Source organism: Polyodon spathula, chromosome 14 (assembly GCF_017654505.1).
Source record: "Polyodon spathula isolate WHYD16114869_AA chromosome 14, ASM1765450v1, whole genome shotgun sequence".
NCBI classification, from domain to species: Eukaryota; Metazoa; Chordata; class Actinopteri; order Acipenseriformes; family Polyodontidae; genus Polyodon; species Polyodon spathula.
The window spans coordinates 23,653,356-23,677,599 of record NC_054547.1 but is presented as its reverse complement, the minus strand read 5'-3'; the positions used below and the strand labels follow the sequence as shown (position 1 = coordinate 23,677,599).

Genomic DNA, 24,244 nt, shown 5'->3' with positions numbered 1-24,244 from the left:
GAAGGAGTGGGCCAAAATTCCTCCACGGCGATGTGAGAGACTGATCAATAACTACAGGAAGTGTTTGGTTACAGATATTGCTGCTAAAGGTGGCAAAACCAGTTATTGAATCTAAGGGGGCGATTACTTTTTCACACAGAGGCATTGGGTGTTGCATAACTTTCTTTAATAAATAAATGATATAAATACCAAAATGTTGTGTTATTTGTTCACTCAGGATCCCTTTTATCTAATATTAGATTTTGGTTGAAGATCTGATATTATTCAGTGTCAGAAATATGTAAAGATGCAGAAAATCAGATAAAGGGCAAATACCTTTTCACGGCACTGAAAGTCCTGGCTGGAGCAGCTGTTTCATTCCACGTTTAATAGCAAGGCTCGAGGAGCGGCAATCCTAATTCACAAATCTATTCCCTTTATTGCCTCACAGGTGACTGCAGACCCAAATGACTGTTGTATTGTTGTCACTAGTGCACTTTTTGACTTACCATTAATTTTAGCCAGCAATATGCCCCTAACTGGGATGACAGGAGGTTCTTCACTCACTTTTTATCTTCTTTACCTGATATGCACATGCACCACCTATTACTCGGGGAGGATATGAACTGCGCTTTACTCCCTAGACTAGACCACTCGTCCTCAAATCCTGCCCCTCCCTCAAAATCTGCCTTGACTATTCGTTCATTTCTTGACCTGTGGCTCTTTCTTTTTCCATCAGCCCGGCAGTACTCCTTTTTTCAGCTGTTCATCAGACATGCTCCCGTATTGATTTTTCTTTTTTTATGGAAAAAAATTGCTTCCCACTATTTGCTTATGTCCTTTTCATCGCATAGTCATTTCAGAGCATGCCCCCTTGGTTTTGGAGCTTGTTTTTCCCAAACAAACGACACCACACCACTCTTGGAGATTTAACCCCCTTCTTGCTGTCAGATAAAAAATGTGTCCATTTTATTTTTTCCTAAATAGACCTTTTCCTAGATGTCAACTCAACTCCAGGGATATCCTCAGCCGCGCTTTGGGAAAACCTAAAGGCATCCCTGCATGGCCAAATAATTTTGTACAGTGCTAGAGCCAATAAAATTTGAACAGGTTGAATGGTACAATTAACTGACCTTAGATCAATTAAATCAACAGCATGCTAACTCTCCAACTCCAACGATTGTCCCTGCAAACTGAATTTGACCTGCTGTCCGCAAAACAAGCAGAACAGTTAATGATTAAATCTCGACATGCAATATATGAACATGGTGATAAGGCCAGCAAAGTTTTGGCACACCAGTTGCGTCAATCTGTAGCCACACATTTGATCCCACAAATTAATTTACTGTCAGGCCAGCCTACAACAGACCAGCAGGAGATCAATGACCAATTTAAACATTTTTACTTTTCTCTACAAATCTGAATCTCCCACAGCTCCTTTGTTAATTGAGTCTTTTTTGAGAACCTTTCTATTCCAACTGTTGATCCACAATCTAAAGCCCACCTAGATGAGCCATTATCTCCAGATGAAATAACTGAGGCTGTTAGATCAATGCAGAGTGGTAAATCTCCTTGCACAGATGGGTTTCCTATAGAATTTGATAAGAAACTTAGTTCTAGTTTATCTCCTTTATTGAGCACTGTGTTTACTGAATCTTTTTCATTGCTGTCTTTATGCCCAACGTTGTGCCAAGCCTCCATATCGCTACTGTTGAAACCGAATAAAGACCCTCTCGAGTGTGACTCATACCGCCCTATATCTCTCCTTAATGCAGACTTTAAAATTCTTGCTAAGACCCTAGTGTCTTGAATTCTTTCTCCCCTCCACAATCTCCTCTGACCAGATAGGGTTTGTGCAGTGTAGACATTCATATTTTAATCTTCGCCATTTGTTCAATATAATATTTATTCCCACTTTCCCCTTGCCCGGAGGTCATTGTTTCACTTGATGTGGAGAAGGCAATTGATTGTGTTGAGTGGGATTGCTTATTCACTACACTGCACAGGTTTGGCTTTGGTCACATTTTATTTCTTCGATTAAACTGTTATATACCTCCACATCAGCTTCAGTTTGCACAAACAACACACATTAAATTCTTCCCTCTCCACCGAGGTACAAGACAAGGTTGCCCTCTCTCACCCCTCCCCTTTGCAATTGCCATTGAACCTCTTTCATTGTTTTTGCATGAAAATCAAGAGGTGCAGGGTATAATTCGAGGGAGTCAAGAGCAGAAGGTATCTCTAATGCAGATGATCTTTTATATATTTTTAATCCTATGTCCTCTCTCCCCCATGCCTTAGCTATATTTGAGCAATTTAGTAGATTTTAAGGGTATAAACTCAATTTACACAAGAGTGAACTCTTCCCTAACAGTGCGGCAGCCCACCGGTGCCCCCTTGATAATTTCTGCTTCAAGATTGCACTCAATAGCTTCACCTACCTGGGTATTACAGTTACTCACTCATATTTTTATAGCTTATACTTTTTAAGCTTCCTCTGTTATTGGCTGGCCGCATTAACTCTGTCAAGATAAATACACCCTGGAAGCTGATTCTTGTCAGGGTACTTCATTGCCAGCTCTTTTATGCTCCTCCCTTCCCCTATCTATCTCTCAGTTTAGTATTAATCCACTGGTATGTAAATCCTTCTGGATTTGGGCTCAGTTTAGGCAGAAATTTGGTCTACAATCTGTCTATGTCTGCCCCTGTAGATGTAAACCATGTGTTCCCTCCTTCTTTTAGTGTATGGTACAGAAATGGTATACGTCACTGAGAGATTTATATATTGACAATCATTTTACTAACACTCCCAGAAGTATCACTTACCACAAACACACTTTTTCCGTTATTTGCAAATACGTGACTTTGTGTAATAAACTGGCTCATTTCCTCAGCAACCTCTCAAATCCACTATTGATTCCTTGCTGGATATCCACCCGGACGGCAGAGGAGTTAAATCTAAAATGTATAATGTCATACTGTCTATGCATTGCCCCTCTCTATCAACACTGAAAACCTTGTGGGAACAAGATATAGGAGGAAGGTTTACAGAGGATACCTGGGAATCCATTCTTGCTCGTGTGCATTCCTCATCTGCCTGTGCTCGACATGGTCTGATTCAGTTCAAGATTTTACATTGTCTCCACTTATCAAAAGTCAAGTTGGCCAGGGTTTACCCTGAACTGGATCCAACCTGTGACACCTGTGCAAACTAGCTCTTGCTTCTCTTATTCATATGTTCCGGTCCTGTTCTGGGTTGACTCCTTTCTGGACATCTATGTTTGAGACTCTTTCTCAGACCTTACAAGGGCATATTGACCCCTCCCCACTAATTGCACTTTTCGGGGTAGTACCTGGCAATGTCCATCTATCTGGACAGCAGTCAAACAACATGGCCTTTGCAACTCTATTGGCTCATTTTATTTGGTTGGAAGCAAGCTGCCTCACCCTTATATTTTCACTGGATTAGAGATGTTATTCAATTCCTTATATTAGATTTAATAAAGTTCACACTCAGGGGAAATACTGATATATTTTACAAAGCATGGCAATGCTTTCTCTCCCACGTTGATCATCTCAGAATGCCCTGTCTTCCATTACTTCCTTTAAAGTTAACTTAATGTGTCTTTTTCTCTTCCAGCCACCACTGATGAACAGCTGTTAAAGATGTGGGCAAAATCAAAGCAGTTATCAGATGGACAGACACAATCAGCACTTAGGTTCCCCATTTTTTCAATCTCAGTAAATACAGGATATAAAAAAACAAGAGTTCACCATCAGCTACCATTGATGTGCTCCTAAAGGTCATGGAGATCGTTTACTGAGTCACTCCTGTGTTAGTGTCTAGATCTGTTCAGAAACAGAACACTGGCATGCCAGCATTTAGAACAGAAACAGTACTGTCATTTAGAAGAGAAAAAAATACTGTAATTTAGAACAGAAACAGTACTGTCATTTAAAACAGAAACAGTACCGGCATTTAGAACAGAAACAATACTGTCATTTAGAATAGAAACAGTACTGTCATTTAGAACAGAAACAGTACTGGCATTTAGAATAGAAAAGGTACTGTCATTTAAAACAGAAACAGTACTGGCATTTAGAACAGAAAAAGTACTGCCATTTAGAACAGAAACAATACTGTCATTTAGAACAGAAAAAGTACTGTCATTTAGAACAGAAACAATACTGGCATTTAGAATAGAAAAAAATACTGTAATTTAGAACAGAAACAATACTGTCATTTAGAACAGAAACAGTACTGGCATTTAGAATAGAAAAAGTACTGTCATTTAGAACAGAAACAGTACTGTCATTTAGAACAGAAACAGTACTGTCATTTAGAAGAGAAAAAAATACTGTAATTTAGAATAGAAACAGTACTGTCATTTAGAACAGAAACAGTACTGGCATTTAGAATAGAAAAGGTACTGTCATTTAAAGCAGAAACAGTACCGGCATTTAGAACAGAAAAAGTACTGTCATTTAGAACAGAAACAATACTGGCATTTAGAATAGAAAAAGTACTGGCATTTACAATAGAAACAGTACTGTCATTTAGAACAGAAACAGTACTGTCATTTAGAACAGAAACAGTACTGTCATTTAGAATAGAAAAAAAATACTGTAATTTAGAACAGAAACAGTACTGTCATTTAGAACAGAAACTGTACTGGCATTTAGAATAGAAAAGGTACTGTCATTTAAAACAGAAACAGTACTGTAATTTAGAACAGAAAAAGTACTGTCATTTAGAACAGAAACAATACTGGCATTTAGAATAGAAACAGTACTGTCATTTAGAACAGAAACAGTACTGGCATTTACAATAGAAAAAGTACTGTCATTTAGAACAGAAACAGTACTGTCATTTAGAACAGAAACAATACTGGCATTTAGAATAGAAACAGTACTGTCATTTAGAACAGAAACAGTACTGGCATTTACAATAGAAACAGTACTGTCATTTAGAATAGAAACAGTACTGTCATTTAGAATAGAAAAAAAATACTGTAATTTAGAACAGAAACAGTACTGTCATTTAGAACAGAAACTGTACTGGCATTTAGAATAGAAAAGGTACTGTCATTTAAAACAGAAACAGTACTGGCATTTAGCTCTCAGTTCCAGTAATGTTTCCCCCACCCTTTATTCTAATGAAGGCCAAAAGAAATCCATGAATATCCAGGTGCTGGTTGATAAGGCAGAGGATGGGTGTGCTCATTTTTGCAATTTCATGTTTGTTTTCCTGTTATGGTTTCAACAGTGGGGAGTTTCTAGAATAACTATTAAACACACTACTGCTGAATCTAGAAACACTAACAGAAACTAAAATTGACAAATGTTTCAACATAAAGTGTTTTTCAATGTCTTCAAATGTGTTTAATTCTGAACACCACATTACAAAAAGGACATTGTGGCCCTGGAGAGAGTCTAGCAAAGAGCAACCAGAGTAATCCAAGGGTTTAAAGGAATGAGCTAAGAGGATTGAGGGGACTGAGTTTATTAGGCTTAGAACAAAAAAGAATTAGGGGGACTTGACTGAAGTCTTTAAAATCTTAAAAGGAGTTGACAAACTTAACCTTAGCTAAAACATTAATTACACAGTACAGAAACAGGGAACAGAGGACCCAGATTGAAAGTAAGTGTAGAGAGACACTTCTTCACACAGAGAGAGACGAGGCTATGAAAAGGTTAACTATACATGTTAATGCTAAATCATTGAGATCCTTTGAGACCCAGCACTGGATGAGCAATGGTGGGCTGAAATGTTCTCATGTTCTTATGCACTTCAGCATAGATTAGTACCTCTATGTGCTTACTGAACCAGCTCAGCTGAACCACATAAGTAGAACTGCTCCTTGCTTGAGTCAGTCATATTCCACATGAATTGAACAACACAGAAATGTTGAAGGTAGGTGAAAAAGTAATACAGAGAGGCAATATTTGTGTGCAGTCCGGTTGCAGATTGGATTGCAGACTGCAAGCGGTTTGATACTGAAATGAGAAAGAACTGAGTTTTATAGACTAGTTACATGGTGCAGATGGAGACATTGAATGTGTATGTTTATAGAGCATTAGTCTCTCAGCCTGGACTATCTGAACTGGCACAGCCCCTGTATAAAACTGAACTGTTGTTCTTCCTCCAGGCCCAAATTTGGTTATGCTTGTAGGGGTTAAACTGGGAACTTTGTGTCACTTTTCTATTACATCATACAAAAACACTACAAAACCCATGAGATTCCGATTGACTGCCCATATGGCTAAAGAGACTTTGTTTGCTTTGAAGTGTCTTGTTCATATGCCTCATATGCCACAGCAGGGGGTTAAAAGTCTTCTTGTTGCTCTAAACAGGCAGACAGTAGGACCCTGGGGAAACCAAATGTCTTGGTGAACTCTTCGAAATCAACACATGGTTAAACAGGGTGGTTAGAATGTGGAGAGAGGGAGAGAGAGAGAGAGAGAGAGAGAGAGAGAGAGAGAGAGAGAGAGAGAGAGAGAGGGAGAGGTGGGGGATTGAGAGAGCTAATACAAGAAAGAGAGTCCAGATCCTCTGCATAAAGAGGCAGGAGTTTCCTGCATGCTGTTCATTCCTGTGCTTCACGGTGAAGAGAGGCAGGGATCAGGTCTCTGCAGCCTAGAGGTTCTGCACTGACAGCTTCAGTTTACCAGCTGATTCCAGCCCAGCTGTCTGTATCTAGACAGGGCATTCTGGAGGGGACACTGAAAATAAGAAGCAATTGAGATCTTCCAGTGTTGAGGACCCGTCTTCAGTGTTGCAAACGGATTGGAGCAAGACTGTGGTGTTTCTCTGAAGAGATGTGGCTTTCCCCTGAGTGCTTTACCAAGAAGATGTCCCAACTTTCCTTCCGAGTGAGGGGGCTCCCTGCTTGCTGTGTCATGGGCTTCTCCGCACAGTGAGAGGCTACTCAGCACCATGGCATGAGAGGAGGGGAGCAGCAAGGAAGAGGAAAGTAAAGTGAGAATAGAAAAAGCAATCATAGAAAAAGGGATTTTCTAAAACCCAACAAGGTAATAATAAGTGTTAAGAAGATTATTAAAGGGACTAAAATAAAAATGAAAAAGTAAAATAGAAAAAGAATAAATAGAAAACAAGAGCAAAACTAATTGAAGAAAAGTAAATAAGAACGAGGAGGGGGATAGAAAAGGAACGTGAGGACAAAGAGGAAGACAGGAAATAAAAACGAGTGAAACCAGTGACCCATATAGAGGAGGCATACTGCATAGAGACTGCTTGTCCAGACTGCGAGGCAGGGAGATGCCCCAAGGTTCAGAAGTGCGCCAGGCCATGCTGCCCCTGCTCTGCGTGCTGCTGGTGTGGGGAGGCTGGGCGGAGAGGGGACTGAGGGGCAGCCCAGACCAACACACACAGAGGACAGAGACTGGCAGGGACTCCACCACCCAACCCAGCCTCAACAACCTGGTACGGTCATGTCAGTGTTATCACTTAGAGATGTTTATTCAACTAACTGTGGTAAAAGCATAGTCATGCATTTGACTTTTTCTTGTCCTGTAACACCTTTTGTCATTTTTCCAATAGAAATAGCTCCAAATATTTTTTTGGTACTGGTATATAAAATGCAGTTTATACTGTCTCATGAATAATTTATGGGATTTCCATGTGTTTGTGATGTGAAGAAGATGTACTTTAAAAACATATGGCTCATGGATGGACAGGCAGACAGAGACAGACAGACAGACAGACAGACAGACAGAAGTATTCTGTCTTCTCTTTGGCTTGTATTTCCTGGGCAGTGAATGTGTCACCATCACCAGCAGTATATCCATTATATGCAAACCGATTCGTTAGTTGAGTTATTGCAGTATTATCACAGTTGGTTGGCAAGACTGTCCCTGACTTATAATAGTATTGAGTGAACATTTCTTTTCAGAGAGAGAGAGAGAGAGAGAGAGATGGTCAGACCTAATGTGCCTATTGATATAAATGAATGCAAATTCATTTTTTGTAAAAATAAATAAATAAATAATTGTTTTGACAAGACTTATTTCATGTTCTCAGCGTATATTATATATATATATATATATATATATATATATATATATATATATATATATATATATATATATATATTGATCTCTCTTAATTTCTCTCAGTTAGTGGTCAGATATCTATACAGTATCTCTGTCAAGAGAATTAATGTCCCAGGGAAAAAGATTCTTATGGGAGGGAGAGACGCGGGAGAATCATCTGGTCAAAATAGTGCAGGAAAGAGTGAAGGTCAGAGGAGAGTTCACTGCCTTTAATGATTTAGTACTAATACCAGTGCTCGTCCAAGTGTCTTTTTTTATTTTTCAAAATTGCAGCAGAGCATATCGTTCCTTTGTTTTAGGTTTTCCCCATAGTGACAAAAGTATATTTTAGCAAATACCATCTACCCACTATTCATATTCGGCGGTCCTGAGTGAATATTGTTTTTCCAGATCTCTTTTTGAAATCTATATTCATTCAAGGGGCTCCTGGGTTATTTAGGAATCCTTCTTCATGGAATAACTACAGGACTATGAACGTCCATGCTGTAGTCTCTATTTACCCCAGTGATCAGAAACAGCACTAAACTGTGTTGATTATATCAACTATCATTACTGTAAAGAGCCTTCAATGAGGTGTTGTGTTTATAACCCTGTGGCTCTTGGGAGAAATAGTTCTGATAGGATTTGTTTAAGAATGTAAAACATTAATAGAATGAAAGTATGCCAATCTTTTAGAGCTGCAACTGCATTGACAATATTACACATTGGTGCTTCCCATAGGAATGCTATCCTTATATTACACATTGGTGCTTCCCATAGGAATGCTATTCTCATATTTCGCATTGGTGCTTCCCATAGGAATGCGGTCCTTACTGACAGGTCTTGTTGTTTTATGTCTGGCCCGTGAGTCTTCTCCTTTTTCTTGGTCTAACTGCTTTGTTTGGCACAAAATAGTGAAGGTCTTTCTCTGGATGTAATATGAAACTTGCTCAACAGTACCTTCTATGTCGTGATACTAAATTAAGTGGTCAACAACTAGCAGTCCTCTTCAATGTCTTAAAGTTTGTCTCCAACTTTAAAATCTCCTTACTGGCTAATCTAGTAAAGTCGTATGTCTGCAGGATGATCATGAAGTCAGGAGCTTGCTGGTTTGAATCCTGGTTGTGCTGAGTTGCAGACCTTGGCTGGGGGCCCACAGGGAGCTCACAGGGAGAGCCCTGCATTAACGTTTGTGCTCACGAGGGTTGGGGTGGAACATGCAAAGGTCTCATTAGAGGCTGTGCTTAAAGGCTTATCACTATTCTTTCTTTTACGATGCTTTACCATGCATGTTTCCCATTTCCTTTTGCCTCTAATTTATCATGCATTTGCTGTGTTTTCCTTTCCTATGCTTTTATCATGCTACACTGCAGTATATCTCTAGAAGAGACGGTTGACTGGACCATGCTAGACTGGTTTCTGAGATCTCAATGCAAGCAGGCTGGGTGTTCTCAGTAACTGGGTGTGTTGTTCCAGCAGCTGTGTTATAAAATAATCCTCCTGCGGGTCGGGAATTTCTAACACAGTCCTGAGGCTGGTATGAGACACCTGTGGACTTTGAATTCTTCTGTAACTATTTAAATCTCATTAATGCTGAATTTAGAAATACTAAAAGAAATGTCACTAGTTCAGTGACAATGACTATAACTTCTAGTTGAAATGTTTGTTATTGGATTTATTACATATGGGCTTATATATGAAACATAAAGCATTATCAAAGAAATCTAAGTAAAAGCCCAATGTGCCCAATGTTAAACGTTAAATGTTATATCAAATGATTATATGGTGTATCAAATGTCACTTCCACCTCTTAAGATAAGAAAATGTATGATCGAGTGGAGGCTATTCAGCCCAAGTGAGCCCATCCAATTCCTAGTAGATGATTGATCTCATAACTTTGTCAAGTTGGGTCTTAAAGAATCCAAGTGGTTTCACCTCAACAACATGACCAGGTTTCCCATTCCATACCCTCAACACTCTCTGTGTTGCTCTGGACTTCTGCCTTTTGAAGTGAGATGCCCTTAACATAGTATTCCCAGTAAGTTCTAAAAGTAGAGCATTCTAGAATCCTAGCACTTCCCTGGAATTCCGCTCTTTTGTGTTTTCCAAATGTATCAATCACTTTCTGTCCCACAATATGTGTCTTATTGATATTCATGCTAACATCTCACCTCCTTCTCTCCAGGATACTGCCCCCTCAGAGTCTCGCTTCGTGGACCCCAAGATCACCTGGCTGTTTTTCAAGAATAATTCCAACAAAGGGGTGAATGGGAGGAAGGGGAACCGACACAGAGTGCAGAACCAGCAGGTGAGTGAGGGGAAGGGTATGCAGGAACAGCCTGGGGACAGAGACAAACCAAATCCCACGAGATGAAGGAAAATCCACATTATTTAAGCAAGCCAATGACAAGACAGGATAAAAAAAAGATAGGACAAATCACATGTAAAATATTTGAGGTTTTGGTTAGTTTGATTACGACAGGCTCTATATTAAATCACTGATTGATGGAACACTTGTGTTTTGTGCAGTTAGCATGTTTTATTCAATTTAATTAATATGTAACAGCTTAAAACATCTAAAGGGAACTGCTCAGAAACTCTGAGTATGTGCACAGTCGTACCTGGACCCTTGTGTTTTTGTGTTGAATCAACTAAAGAAGCTAAAATGAAGTCAGCGCCTTGCCTTTGCTGTAGCTGCCCTGTTGATCAAGAGCAGTGGGCTTCAGTCTCTACTGTATGGTCTCAGTTTGGTAACTCGTTGCTGTGTGTCCTTCCTCACCCAGCATGGGCAGCCTGGCCCCCCAGGGCCTCCAGGACCACCAGGCCCCCCCGGCCTGCCCGGGCCAGCTCTCCCTCCCGAGGAACTGCTTGAGGAATTCAGGGCCCTGCTGAAAGGTAAGAACCAGGCCGAGGATAGAGCTAAAGGAGCTGGAGTGCAGTGGAAGGGGAATGTCCTGTATATGGCTCCTTATTGGTCTGATTGTCGTAGAGACGGAATGGGTTACGAAGGGTACATTGATGATATAAGCACTGACACAAGCCATTCACAGATTCCATAACCAATACACAGAGCAGGGTCAGTGGGCTGTGTGAGTGCACCCCCAGGAGCTGTGAATGGCTTGGATAAAATGAGTCAGATGTGAGATGTATGAGGTATTGGGAGGACAGTCTTCAAGGACACTCTATTGTAGTTATAGCTGTTACAGGACAAGAGTTTTGTTGTTTTCCTTGTTTGATCCTGGTTTTTAATTAAAAGTTTGACCTCCACCGAAGGTTGCATACAGAACTGGGCAGAAACATGACTTTACAGTGTTGTAACAGACTCATCACTGTCAGAAACCAGACAACTGGAAATGAAGGTGAGATTGTTGAGGGTATGGCATATATTACCTAGTTATGCTGTTGATGCTGAATCACTGGTATCCTTTAAGATCTGACTTCACTGTTTTGCAATCAGTCAGTTAGTAGGAACCAGAGAGGCATATATTTATGGTCTTATGTTCTATGCTATCACAGGCTCATGGTTTTATCACAGGATAACAGGATTTGGAATTCTAGTGATTGGCATAAAGATTCCAACTGTCATATAATAATTGCTTAAATATTCTCTCCAGCATCTCCTTAACACCAGATCACTCCATTCACCTTACTAAGCTCTCCATTCATGTATATCTTGTGCCTTCATTTTAATCAGTGCTAAACCAGCAGCAGCGTCACCTTGGACCATGATATCAAGAATGTTTTTGATGCCGGAGTGATGGAGGCCCCATTCTGTTCTGATCCTTTAATAAGGGTAATTTTCTGGAGCTGGATGGGACTTGGCTCCGGTAAGGAATTCCACAGATTCCTCCCAGGGGCATTTCCCTCCTGCAGGGTAGGGGGTGGGGGATTATGATTTGAAATTATCTTGGCATTCTTCTCCACGCCTTTATTTTTGGAAGATGACTTTCATTGCAGGAGTTGAAACCTGTAGGTGCGATGATTTACAAGGAGGAAATATTCCCATTTTCCCGGTTTCAGTGCTGTAGAGCTACTGTGCTTTTAGCCGTGTTTTTTTTTACCTGTGTTAAGAACATTTGACTTCTACAGATATCCCAAACCCAGGGTGCAGACTCCTTCCCAGAAAAACAGACATTAAAAACAGAAATTATGTCAGTCCCTGAGCAAGTCACTTAACCTCCTTGTGCTCTTTCCTTTCTTTTGAGATGTAAAACTGAGGTCCTATTCTAAGTGACTCTGCAACATTGCTGATGCATAGTTCACCCTCTAGTCTCAGTAAGTCACTTTGGATAAAAGTGACTGCTAAATGACTAATAATTTTAGAGGTATTGTAATAACCTTGGAATAAGCATTATACCACCTCACCAGAGACACTCACTTGATTACACCCTGTGGATCGTGAGCAGTACTGTTCTTGTCCTGTACAGTACACTACCCCTCCAGCAGACACTGGACAGGTATTATGTTGGCCCTGCACCAGGAGGTGGGATATTTTGTAACAAAAGCAATAGTATAGAAAATACCTATCATATTTACTACTGTATTTTTCAGTACCCCAGATAACTTTACAATTAGGGCCAGTGTTGGTTTACCAGTTGACCAGTTCTGGAGGAACCACAGCTGGAAGAACGCAATTTTGGCAAGCTAATTGATGAAACTTTTGGAAGTTTGAGTTCTTCTAAAGAAAATAAATGACAAAATAGATATATTTAAAAAAACAAAACACACTCCAGAAGAGTCATTCCCTACAAAAAAGCAAAAAGGTTCTGAATTGTTTTCGCTACAAGGACTCAAACTCCCTGAAGCAACGTCGATAAGTGTCAACAGGAAGTGCTGCTTGGAAAGAAAATCTATATCAAAGAAACATACTGAGTGCATGTTTCATTCTGAAAATATGAGATCTATGCAGTGATGGTATTACATATTAGATAAGATGAATTGGAATTATTTTGTTAGCTCTTGTCTGCTTGACTGTGATGTTGTCATACTGCATAGGTAAGCTGGAACAGTAGGCAACCACAGCTGAGCATGTTAAAACTCACAATGTGGCAATCAAGTTACAACCATAGCGTCACTGTATATTATAGCAAGACAACCAGGGTTTGTATCACTGGGGTCACCCTATCACAATTTGATTTTGCCTTTAAAAGTACCCTAGCATTTGTTTGCAAAGACATTCATTGTTCAATTTGGGGAGGTTTCTCTGAGATATATATTTATTGATATCTTCTCTAGAGCTATCAATGTTTTTTTGAAGGAATGGGCCTCACTGCTCTCAAACTGACATGCTTCTGGTGCTTGGACAATGACTCTTCCTGCAGTTTCCTCCTGAAGGTTTCTGACTGTGTGTTTCTCCTGGCAAAAGCGGCAGAACACTGGGGAGACCTGGAGCCGAGTGTGCGGTGCCCACTGTGCGATGGCCAGGGAGACGAGCCCTTGGGGGGCACTGCCAGGCAGCCCTTCCTGGCAGGCCCATATCATCACATACAGACCGCCTTCCACTGCCAGCTCAAAGGCAACAGCATGGTTCGCAGACGCAGTCTGCTGGAACTCAGTGACTTCACCTTTGTGAGTGGACACGGTCATCGAGAGTGTTCAATACTACTCTCATTCTGCTTTGTTACAAGACAGTTTTTTCCCTTTTCTTTCTTTTTGGGGATGTGCAGATTTTTAAAATACAAATTCTTAGTTCATTATCACAAGAGTTGTAATTTTCATGGTGAAAAAAAAAAGCTTATTTCACGGCATGTCACAGTCTGAAAATAGATATTTCAAGATGTTGCATGATTGAGCATGCTATGCATTAAAGCAAAAAAAAAAAAAAAAAAATAGTGTTCAAAATTGGTCATTTTCTCTAGTTATTATACAACAAATGTTCCTAAATATTGAAATGCTTACCTGAAAGACAGTAAATACTAAATTGTAGAATATTTGTATGTCCACCAAAATAACAACAGACCCATTAAATGACGCCCTCTTGTTCTGGCGGAGCTGCTTCCCCTGTTGACTGACTTTCTTTCAGCCAGTAACATGCTGGTATCCAGAAAACACTATTGAGATGAAATGACAGAGGAAGTGCAAGTGTAACAGATTTCCTGAGAATATGGCATGGGAACTGGGAACTTTCTTTAACCCAAAGTAGTACCAGATATCACGTTTGCCGTGAAATCTTTCAAAACTGTAATTAAGACTTAGATAACCAACAGAAGAGAAAAATAATAAACATGAAAACAACAAACATTAAATAAACAAAGAACACCAGATGGAATGAGACCCATTCCAGCAACACTCTCAAGTTAGCCTGCCCTCATGAGAGCTCTCTCTTAAGGGTTAGGGAGAGGCCCAGTCTCCATGCATACACACTTTATCCTTTCTGAGATCCAGCCCCAGCTGTGCTGAATTGTGTGAAAAAAATGTACACGGAGAAGAACAATGTTATAAAATGAGCAACATCACCTGCAGATTAAACACTATCTCTGTGCAGTGACCCTTATAAGAGTTTACCATCGTCATTATGCAGTTTTTCCCATGTATACCATGGTTTACCATGGTTTTAAATTGGCTTTAGCATACATCTTTATGTATGCCGTGCTTCAATATGCTCTGTTACACTTTACATTTTACTATGATAAACATTTATAGGAGGCGTTATAGTTCCATTTCTTTCTCTTTTTTGTGTATTTTAAAAGCTGTTGTTTGTAGAATAATTATTTATCCAATACAAGTAAACAAGACATTTATTTATTTATTTGAGTTACCTTGACCATCCCTCTCTCTCTCTCTCGTTTTCTCTCACATCCTCATTTAGCAGCCAGCAGGTGGAGATAGCCTGATCCAGCGGGGGCAGGGCTTCAATATCAGCAGTGGCCGCTACACAGCACCAGTCTCCGGCTTCTACCAGCTCACTGCTAGTCTGCTCATCGGTAAGTGTCCCTGTTCATCTCCATACTGGCTGGTTACAGGCACTGTCTGTCAGTCCTACTTCTGCAAAGTGCCAGAAAACAAGAAAATATTTATGACATGTGGCTTCGTTCCTTGCTAGCACACAATTAGACTTGTCAGAATTTAACAGAACTCAGTGCCTAAAGAAAACTTATATGATTTCATGTATGAGTACTTCTTTCCTTGCACTGTCTTTTAATCTCGTCTCCATTACCACAGCCGTTAAATTCTGGGATGACCCTTCACTGCACCCTCACAGTTGTGTCTTTTGTAGTGAAGTGGCTTAAACTGGACACCATGTGAGTTATTCAGTTATGTAAACGCTGGTGGATTTAAATATTGCTTACTGTTTTTTAAATATGTTTTATGTATTGTTACGACCCGTGCCCTCAGAAGGCAAAGCAGATGACGGAGACACTTTTTCAGGTGCAACAAATAAACCAATTTATTGGTTAATTTACAACGGTCCCTGTTAGGGCCCTCTCTATCTCTGGTTCCACGACTTGTGCTGTTAGGGCCGAGACCACCCCACAAAAACAATAAACCCCCCCTTCCTCACTCAACTCCCTCGCTCTCTCTCTACTCTACTCCCCAACTCCATTCTCTCACCCTGACTCACACAGGTCCCATCTCACAGGCTGTCTCTCACCTGGGCCCCATGGCCACACCGTGGCAGGATTCCGTGGCTAGACCCTCTCCATACCTGAACCCCACCCCCCTCTCTATCTCTGGTCACGTGGCTGCCTCCTCTCTGCGCCTGGACCCACCTCCATCTACCACTCCCATTCCTGCAGCTCTCACTCTGCACCCCCCGACTCTCTCTCAAACTCCTCCCCACTCCCTCTCAATCTCCTCCCGACTCCCTCTTAAACTCTCCCGCTGCCGGTACTTATACCTCCCCCTGCTGCTCCTGCCTACTCTACCGACTAACCAACTGGATCTATCCCTGCTCCTTTCCCTATTCTGAGTGAAGTGGTGGCACCTTGAACAATACACGTAAGATGTACACAGCACAAGACAGACGAGACAAACAAACGGGACAACATACAAATCCAGCAGACACAGAACAATGCCTGGGTCGCTACAGTATTTTTAACATTCCTGTCATACTTGGTCCCTCAAAAGGCTCTCTTGTGCCACAGGTTGGTACTGTCAACACTTACAGTCCAGGTTATTCCAGCTATGTCCTTAATTATTACATTGAACCAGGTCCTGCATCAGGATTTGGTCTCAAACAAGCTAGTTGTTTGTGTTGCAATACTGAAGATACTGCAGCAGAAATTGCTCTTATAATTTAAATTCTGTTAAGAATAATCATTTGGAATCCCTGAAAGATGGTCACTGCTTTTAAAATCAACCTATATTTTGTGGACAAATATCACAGTTTATGGCTCCTGACTACAGCATTAGGGGAGAGGATCATATGCATGCTCTTAAACATGCTCTTAAAACTAGAATAGCGGAACATCATAACACGATAAGATGTAAAAATGAAACATATTCAGTTGCTGCCCATTTTATAGAAGCCAAACATTCAATTTCATCTTTTAGATATGTTGGTATAGAAAAGGTTGCATTTTCAAGGAGGGGTGCTGATTTTGATACTTTTTACTTAAAAAGAGAAGCTTTTGGATCCATAATGTAAATACTCTTAATCCTAATGGTACGAATATTGATTTTGATCTTAGACTGTTCCTTTATTATTATTATTATTATTGTTTTTTTTCTTCCATGATAAATTTTAATTTTATATTGGGGGGGGGGGGGGGGATTTACAGATATGTGTTTAGAAATTTCAATAATAAAGCTTGTGTCTTTGTTTAATTGTTAATTTCATTTAGTTTTTTTTTTTTTTTTTTTTTTTTTTTAAAGCTAATGACTAGGTGTTACAATTATCCAGTATAAAGTATAATTGGTTATATGTTAGCTTTATATTTTGCGTTATTACTATTGATCACAAATCATGCAACATTATCTAAGTGATTCTATACTTATCTTTAACTTGTTTCAATCTATTATGTCTTTATACAACTATCAATTATATAAGCTGATTGTGACATCTTAATTTGTTGATTGTTAACGTCTGCTACTTTGTCTATAAAATCGATTAGTGGTTCTCTATACCCTGATGAAGGCTTTGCAGCTGAAACGTCTTTGTCAATAAATGTTAAAAACTTTTAGGGTATGTTTGTGTGTGCGGCTTCCCTTTTTGTTTGTAGTTTTAGTACCAAACACAATTTATATGTAAAAACAATGACAAGAAATCATTGACTAATATCTAAGAGGTGGCTTAATAATTGGGATTGATAAGGATGGACTTGATTGTGACACTCACAAAAAGTAAAAACAGAAACACACAGACAGGATGCCTCCATATAGCACCAGATTCAGATACTCTCAATTACGTGTGCTAAAGAATATCCTTAGCAAGTTGCATCACAATTGGATAAGCGCATCTCTCGGTGTATTATATGTTACAAATGTAAGGGATGTCTTATAGCCACATCCACTATATCCCCATATCACAAGCTGGGGTTACCCTTATAAAAGTTTCCCCTAGTAAAATTACAGCATAGAGTAATAACGCACAGTGAAACCATTGTAAAACAGTTACACATTGTAAAGACCAGAGAGGTATGGTAAAGCATATTAAAACACACTACAAACCATTCTGAACTGCATAGTATAACCATGGGAAAAGCAAGTGAAAATTGCAAATTGACTGTGGCAAACTTTTGTAAGGGTTAATGATAAAAATAATACAACTAATAATCTCCCTGCTCGTATAATTGTATACCTCACCCATCCCTCTTTTGAGAACCAGACTACTTTCATACAGAGCCTCTTCATTCCTTCCCCATAGAAATCCACTCTGCCGGTTGAGGGTGCTGGCTGTGTGCTGGGGTGTGTCTCCCCAGATAAGAGGCTGCTTGTGCCAGAGAACAGGGTGGGTTCCCTTCCCCAGAATTCCCACCCAGAGAACCAGCTCATCCTCCCTGGAATCAGGCAGCAGAACTGACTCTCCTTAAAGGGATAGTAGCACAGAAACAAAATGCACCTAAAACACAGGCAACAAGACATCCCCTCACTTCAAACACACAGACACACATTCTGGAGTAATATATAAGAAACCCTGCCAAGTTTTAGGTATAGCCCCAATAATGGTATAGCTTCTCAATCTTTTAGACCTGGGTTCAAAACTAGCTTAAGTCACAAGTAGGATGAGTTTTTATTGCTCTTTTTATAGTGTTTTCAATCTATCGGAGTGCTTCTTATTGCAATCTCAAAGCCACTCTCATAAGAACACTTACGAACAAGAGAAGGCCACTAAGCTGATCTCAAAGCTGAGCCATTCATTCATGTTTCTGTCCACGTGTCTTTGTGTTCCTGCTCAGGGTACTGCTTGTTTTTCTGGGAAGGCACGTTGTGCTTTTGATCTTGTCACCTGGCTCTATGAATTTATCTTGCGAACCTTGTGGCTGTCTTTTCCTAAGTCAACACAGACTATGACTACCAGGTTCTCCCCGGCTCAGGCCACAGCTTGTCAACCCATGAAGTAACGTCTCCTACCCAGGCACACAGGAGGCAACAAACCAAACAAGACCCTGGGTATCACTGCTGCACACTAGGCTGTGGATATTCCTGCCTGCGTTTGAGAGAGGCACTGGACTCAGTTAGCAGGGATACTCAGCACTGCGGTGGCCTCACAGAGCTACGAGAGTAAGCTCCATGGATCCACCCCTCACTGTACCTGCCTGCAGCCAGTGACCTTGGCCCTCACATTACATGGGTACCAAACCCTTTAACAATCAATGTTGTACTTTAGCAGGTTGATTGAGGACATTGGAATAGTACTTTTTTGACAAACTGTTGCTTTCAATGGCTCACAGATGGAGAGATGCTGTGTTTTCCCCTGCCTGTAGTAATGTCTTCCTGAGTTGGAAAGGGTTGGGGTTAGGGTCAGCTCTCGAACCCACTCACTCCCTCCTCTGATGTCATTTTCTAGCAAGATGATATGAGAAGCGCGTTCATGTGACATGTTTGACCTGCTGTGTTGAAGTGCTTTCTGATTTCCATGTTATGCATTAGCCATAGTTCTTTTTTTATGTAACAAAAAGTAACTACTTTATTTATTTTTTACATTACCAGATTTTATTACCTGACTGAAAAGGGATTTCATTACAGTTAAAAGTTAGTGAAAAATGTAATCCAATTACAGTAACATGTTACTAATGCATTATGACATTGAATATAATGTATAGTTTGAGAGAGTCTGTGTTTTTGTTGCCTGTAGTCATGTTTTCTAATGTCCAATGTATGACCGCTTCCCTCCCTCTCCACAGAGCACAGGGAGTGTCACAGGAAGCTGCAGCCCAGACCGGGAGACTGCATCCGGGTCTCCATCTGTATCCAGTCTCTCTGCCAACACAACATGTGAGTGCCGCTGTCCCATCTACCTGCTTCACAAAGCTTCCCCCCAGCCATTCAGCACTGCAGTAAATTAATAATACTGGGGTACCACTGAACTTGTGGGATTGATTGCTCATTACAATTCTGAGCATCATTGTGAAGAGGAGACATTATCTATTCAGGGATATCAAGATATTTAGTAAGTGAGGGGTCTGAGGAAAAATGGGCAATACAATCCACAGTCCCTGTTGTTTGCATAATGTGTCAGTAGTGTATATATTTACAAACCAAACACCATTTTTTTAGATCATAAGCAGTAAATTAAAAAATGGTATTTGCTTTTAGAGAAGATAACTTCAGATTAAATGTTCCTTTTCCTTTTTTTTTTTTTTTTTTTTTTTTTTTGAGGGTTGCATTTATTCTGGTTCTTATTGCAAGTACTCAGATATTGTCTTTTGTGCTTTGGCCTGAACCCATACAGTAAGCAAATCTTCAGTTATAGTTTTCTATATGTATCATAGGCTACATCAGCCAAAATGTCTTTATGTTAGTAAGCACCAGCACCATCTAGTGGACACCTGCTGTGGATCAAGTTTTTTTTTTTTGTTCACTAGATGGTGCTAGTTCTTAACACAATAAATACACTCTGATTGAACTAGCCATGACAGAACACTACCACACAGTAGATAACAGTTGGACATTCAGAATGAAGCTTTAAAAATAACCTAACTGTGGGTTGGGAAGGCAAAATTAGCAGCGAGAATAGGGAGAAGTTTACAAGGTCACTTTTAAAACATTTAAAATCAGAGCTATCAGTATGATGAAAAAATATCAACAGCATGTACAGAATAGTATAGAATAAGAAATTGCAATGAAATGGTTAATCACAATTTGATAAGAAGTTCTCCATATATATGCAAAAATGTGTGACATACGGATGGACGGATGTGCCGACAGGCAGACACCCCCCATATATTGGCAGAATCTGATATTCACATGAACTAATGGTAAATAACGTTACTACAGTACCAAGTTTCATTGGCTAAACGGTTCTTCAGATCCTTTTGTACGTCTGCATTGATCAGTTTGATCCCATGTTCAGGTTTGAGTTGTAAGTGTAAACATACCAGCAGAGAATGAATGCCTTCTCCCCAGGTCCTTAGAGACGATAGCTGGAGGGGGGTCTGCTGGGAGTCTCTTCACAGTCTTGGCCACCGGCACCTTGTATCTGCAGGTACTAAACCTCAATTCCCCTTGAAATGACAACCCTTACTTACCTGACACGCCTGATCACTTACTATTTCATTCAGGTTTTACTCATTGTTTCAATCACTTTATGCACCCAAGCAACACAGAATACAATACTGGTAATTATAATTTCCATCTAGTATTGTGTTTTCATAAAGGAAATATGTCCCATTAAGTTCTTCTCAGCATTGTCAGTAGATGCTACAAAGAAAATGAAAAATGAAGTGACTATTTTCAAAAAAAAAAAAAAAATCTGAAATGAAATCTTTGTGTGAATCTGTGAATCCATATTATACTACAACTGGTTTGTTTAAAGCTGAGGGCACACTAATGTAGAAAGAGGTACATTTTTTGTAGAAAGTGAGGTGCAAGCTACAAGTTGCAGGTAACTGTATCAAAGGACTATTGATTTTGTAGAAGCAACATTGCAGACAACATGTTTGTTGGTCTCTGAACCTTGGCCCAGGGCTTTTCCTCAAACACTACCTTCTTTATGTGGTAATGATTTTCTTATAGTGCCAAATGATCAAAAAACTCCTGTATGTCTTTAGCTGTAATTGTTTTGTTCTTACAAAAGGAATAATTACTGTTTTGTTAAGGAAAAAACAACTGAACTCTGAGGCAAAACTAAAAGAAAGTCAAATAGACAAATGTCAATCGGTGTTGAAGGAAGTAGCCGATCCAGAGTTGGATTTATAATTGAGTTGCATTTAAATGTATGGATGATAACATTTATCTCACAGCAAGGTCCTGACAAGGAAGCAGAAGTTGAAACTCTCTGAACAGCTGTACATTTGGAAGCTCTTTGAGGTCTGAGCCAAACACAATAGATTTCAAGATGAAATTACTTGTTAGCCAGCAGGCTTGATGAAATGCGTTTCATCTTCCTCCAGTCCATTGTGTTGCCAGCTGATAGAACAACATGATGGCCTTTAAATAACATAATATGATTGCATCAGTAGCTACTATCTTTTTGTCTGCGAACTGATTAGAACCAGAATGCATTGTGGCTTATCTCCTCAGGCCACTTTACCTAGAATGCAATGTGACTAAATATCTTACACACATTTTAAATGGAATGCTGTGTAAAAAAGCTTTACTAGAACAAAGTCTGTAAGTTAAGAGCTAGTGCTAGCCCTGTGAGTAGGCAGTGTGTCCTTGTTTTCGGACCAAGCTCGGGCACTTAATAAACTTCTGGTCACCTGCATGTGTCCCAAATCAGTTGCTATAAATAAAACAGGAGCACCATGAAAGCCAGTTCTTTGGAAAAATATTTCCCAACCATTAAAATCCCTCTCTCCCCCTCTAGGTAGGTCAGCACATCTCTGTCTTTGTGGACAATGGCACCGGCTCCGCCCTTTTTATACAGAAGGGGTCGAGCTTCTCAGGGATTCTATTGGGTGTGTGATTCCTGGAGACCACACCCACCTCTTCCACCAGCGAATCTGTGACCTTCTGCAGAAATGTTCTAAGGAATGTAAAATGATCTTTCTTTCAAAGAAAAACAAGGCTGTCGTGACAAGACCACCAAACTGGACAAGAGACCCCCAAGGTTCACAGACAGAGGAACTGAGAATGTGTCTTGGTTGTGGATAGCAGAAACTAAAAGCCAAGAAAGCGTTTTTGTATTTCAGTGCAGTAACTGCACCACTGAGGCCTCCATGGCAGTGAGATGGCTATTGAAAACCCAGGATGTCTTTTCACTGGCAGCGAACTCCCTCGAGCTGGTGACTCTTGTCTAAGTTATCTATGCAAATATCTTCAAATTATCAGAAATTCTAAGGTAGAAAGGGCTTGATTAGTGTATTTTACAGCACTGTTGTCTTGGATTTTCAGGGGTACTCCTTGGATAACCCAAGTTATGTAAAATGCTCTATCCAGCTGTGGCTTTTCCTGTTGGGGTATCTGTTGAATAAAGTCAACCCCAAACTAAAGTAGACACGCATTCTGGATAGGGCCATCATCTTTTTAATAAAGGCACTAAAACGTTTGTCTGTACATATTTGTAAATAGACATTTGCTTTGAAACTAATATTCAAAGATGTGTTTGTTTTCAAGTTCAGCGCTGATGTGATATAATTGAAAAATACTAGTTTCAAAATCAATTTTTAAAGATATTTTTTTACTACCCCTTTGGTTCATCTAGCCTATGTTACACATGTCTATTATGGACTATATCAAACAGGTTAAAAAACTCAGTATTGCATTAAGAACTATTCAAAATGATTGCAAATCATAAAAAGGACCAGAATATAATTTAAGTGTTTACCTAAAAAACTTTATTTATTGCTTCCGCTCTGAATAAATATTGCCATTATTGGTTTGTAAGGATATGTGTGTGTCTGGCTTTTGAATTCTGTATGTACACAACAATTTTATTTTTTGAGGCTAGGGAAGGTGAGTGTGAATTCACTTGCACAGATTCAGGCCTGCCCTGATAACTCCTGGGCTGCTCTTATCAACAGGAGCTGATAAGCACACTGCTGTCTGCACTCCACAGCTGCGACAGGCACTGATGAGTACAAGCTGAGTGAAGGCCCGGTACCTGAATATTCGACTGTCCCTGAAATCAGACTCCCTGGCTGTTCTATATATATATATATATATATATATATATATATATATATATATATATATATATATATATATATATATATATATATATATATATATATATATACACACACACACACACACACACACACACACTCTGAATATACAAAACATTAGGAACACCTGCTCTTTCCATGAATTAGACTGACAAGGTGAAAGCTATGATCCCTTATTGATATAACCTGTTAAATCCACTTCAATTAGTTTAGATGAAGGGGAGACAGGTTAAAGAAGGATTTTTAAGCCTTGACACAAATGAGACATGGATTATGTAAGTGTGCCATTCAGAGGGTAAATGGGCAAGACAAAAGATTTAAGTGCCTTTGAACGGGGTATGGTAGTAGGTGCCAGGCGCGCCGGTTTGAGTGTGTCAAGAACTGCAATGCTGCTCGGTCTCTCAAGCTCAACATTTTCCCGTGTGTATCAAGGATGGGCCACCACCCAAAGGACATCCAGCCAGTGGCAGGCCAGTGGTCGAAAATGGTTCATTGATGAAACAGGCCAAAGGAGGTTGACATGAATTGTGCAGAGCAACAGACAGGCTACAGTTAGTCAACATTGGTGCCGAAAGACCCATAAAAGAATGCACAACTCATCGTACCTTGACACCAATGGGGTATGGCAGCCGACGACCTAACAGAGTTTCGATTCTTTCAGCAAAACACAAGAAACTGTGGTTGCAGTGGGCTAAGGAACAAAAACACTGGACACTGGAGGATTGGAAAACATTGCCTGGTCTGATGAATCCCAGTTCCTGCTGTTTCAAGATGATGGGAGGACTAGTGTATGGAGAAAACCACAAGCATCCATCATTGCAGGCTGTTGGTGGTGGTTTGATAGTGTGGGGTGTGTTTTCATGACGCACATTGGGCCCCTTGATAAAAGTTGAGCAATGTTTGAATGCCACAGGATATCTGAACATCATTGCCAATCAGGTGCATCCTTTCATGGCAGCAGTGTATCCATCTGCTAATGGATTTTTTTCAGCAGGATAATGTCC

General features: G+C 40.0%; 1 protein-coding gene across 4 annotated transcripts; it reads left to right on the top strand.

The window, feature by feature from the left end:
• The first annotated feature begins 6,496 nt into the window (after nucleotides 1-6,496).
• On the top strand, nucleotides 6,497-23,149 carry LOC121327199 (erythroferrone-like). Of its 4 annotated transcripts, XM_041271077.1 has the most exons (8): nucleotides 6,497-7,423; nucleotides 10,217-10,339; nucleotides 10,815-10,926; nucleotides 13,397-13,599; nucleotides 14,840-14,954; nucleotides 19,317-19,407; nucleotides 20,539-20,617; nucleotides 21,941-23,149. In XM_041271077.1, the coding sequence occupies exons 1-8, from the start codon at nucleotides 7,259-7,261 to the stop codon at nucleotides 22,037-22,039; spliced, it is 987 nt and encodes a 328-aa protein (XP_041127011.1). In that variant the 5' UTR covers nucleotides 6,497-7,258; the 3' UTR covers nucleotides 22,040-23,149. The 4 variants fall into 4 exon arrangements, with proteins under 4 accessions (XP_041127011.1, XP_041127012.1, XP_041127010.1 ...); XM_041271078.1 differs by lacking the exons at nucleotides 20,539-20,617; nucleotides 21,941-23,149 and having other exon boundaries at nucleotides 18,468-19,401; XM_041271076.1 differs by lacking the exons at nucleotides 19,317-19,407; nucleotides 20,539-20,617; nucleotides 21,941-23,149 and adding an exon at nucleotides 15,597-16,600 and having other exon boundaries at nucleotides 14,843-14,954.
• Nucleotides 23,150-24,244: the final 1,095 nt, after the last annotated feature.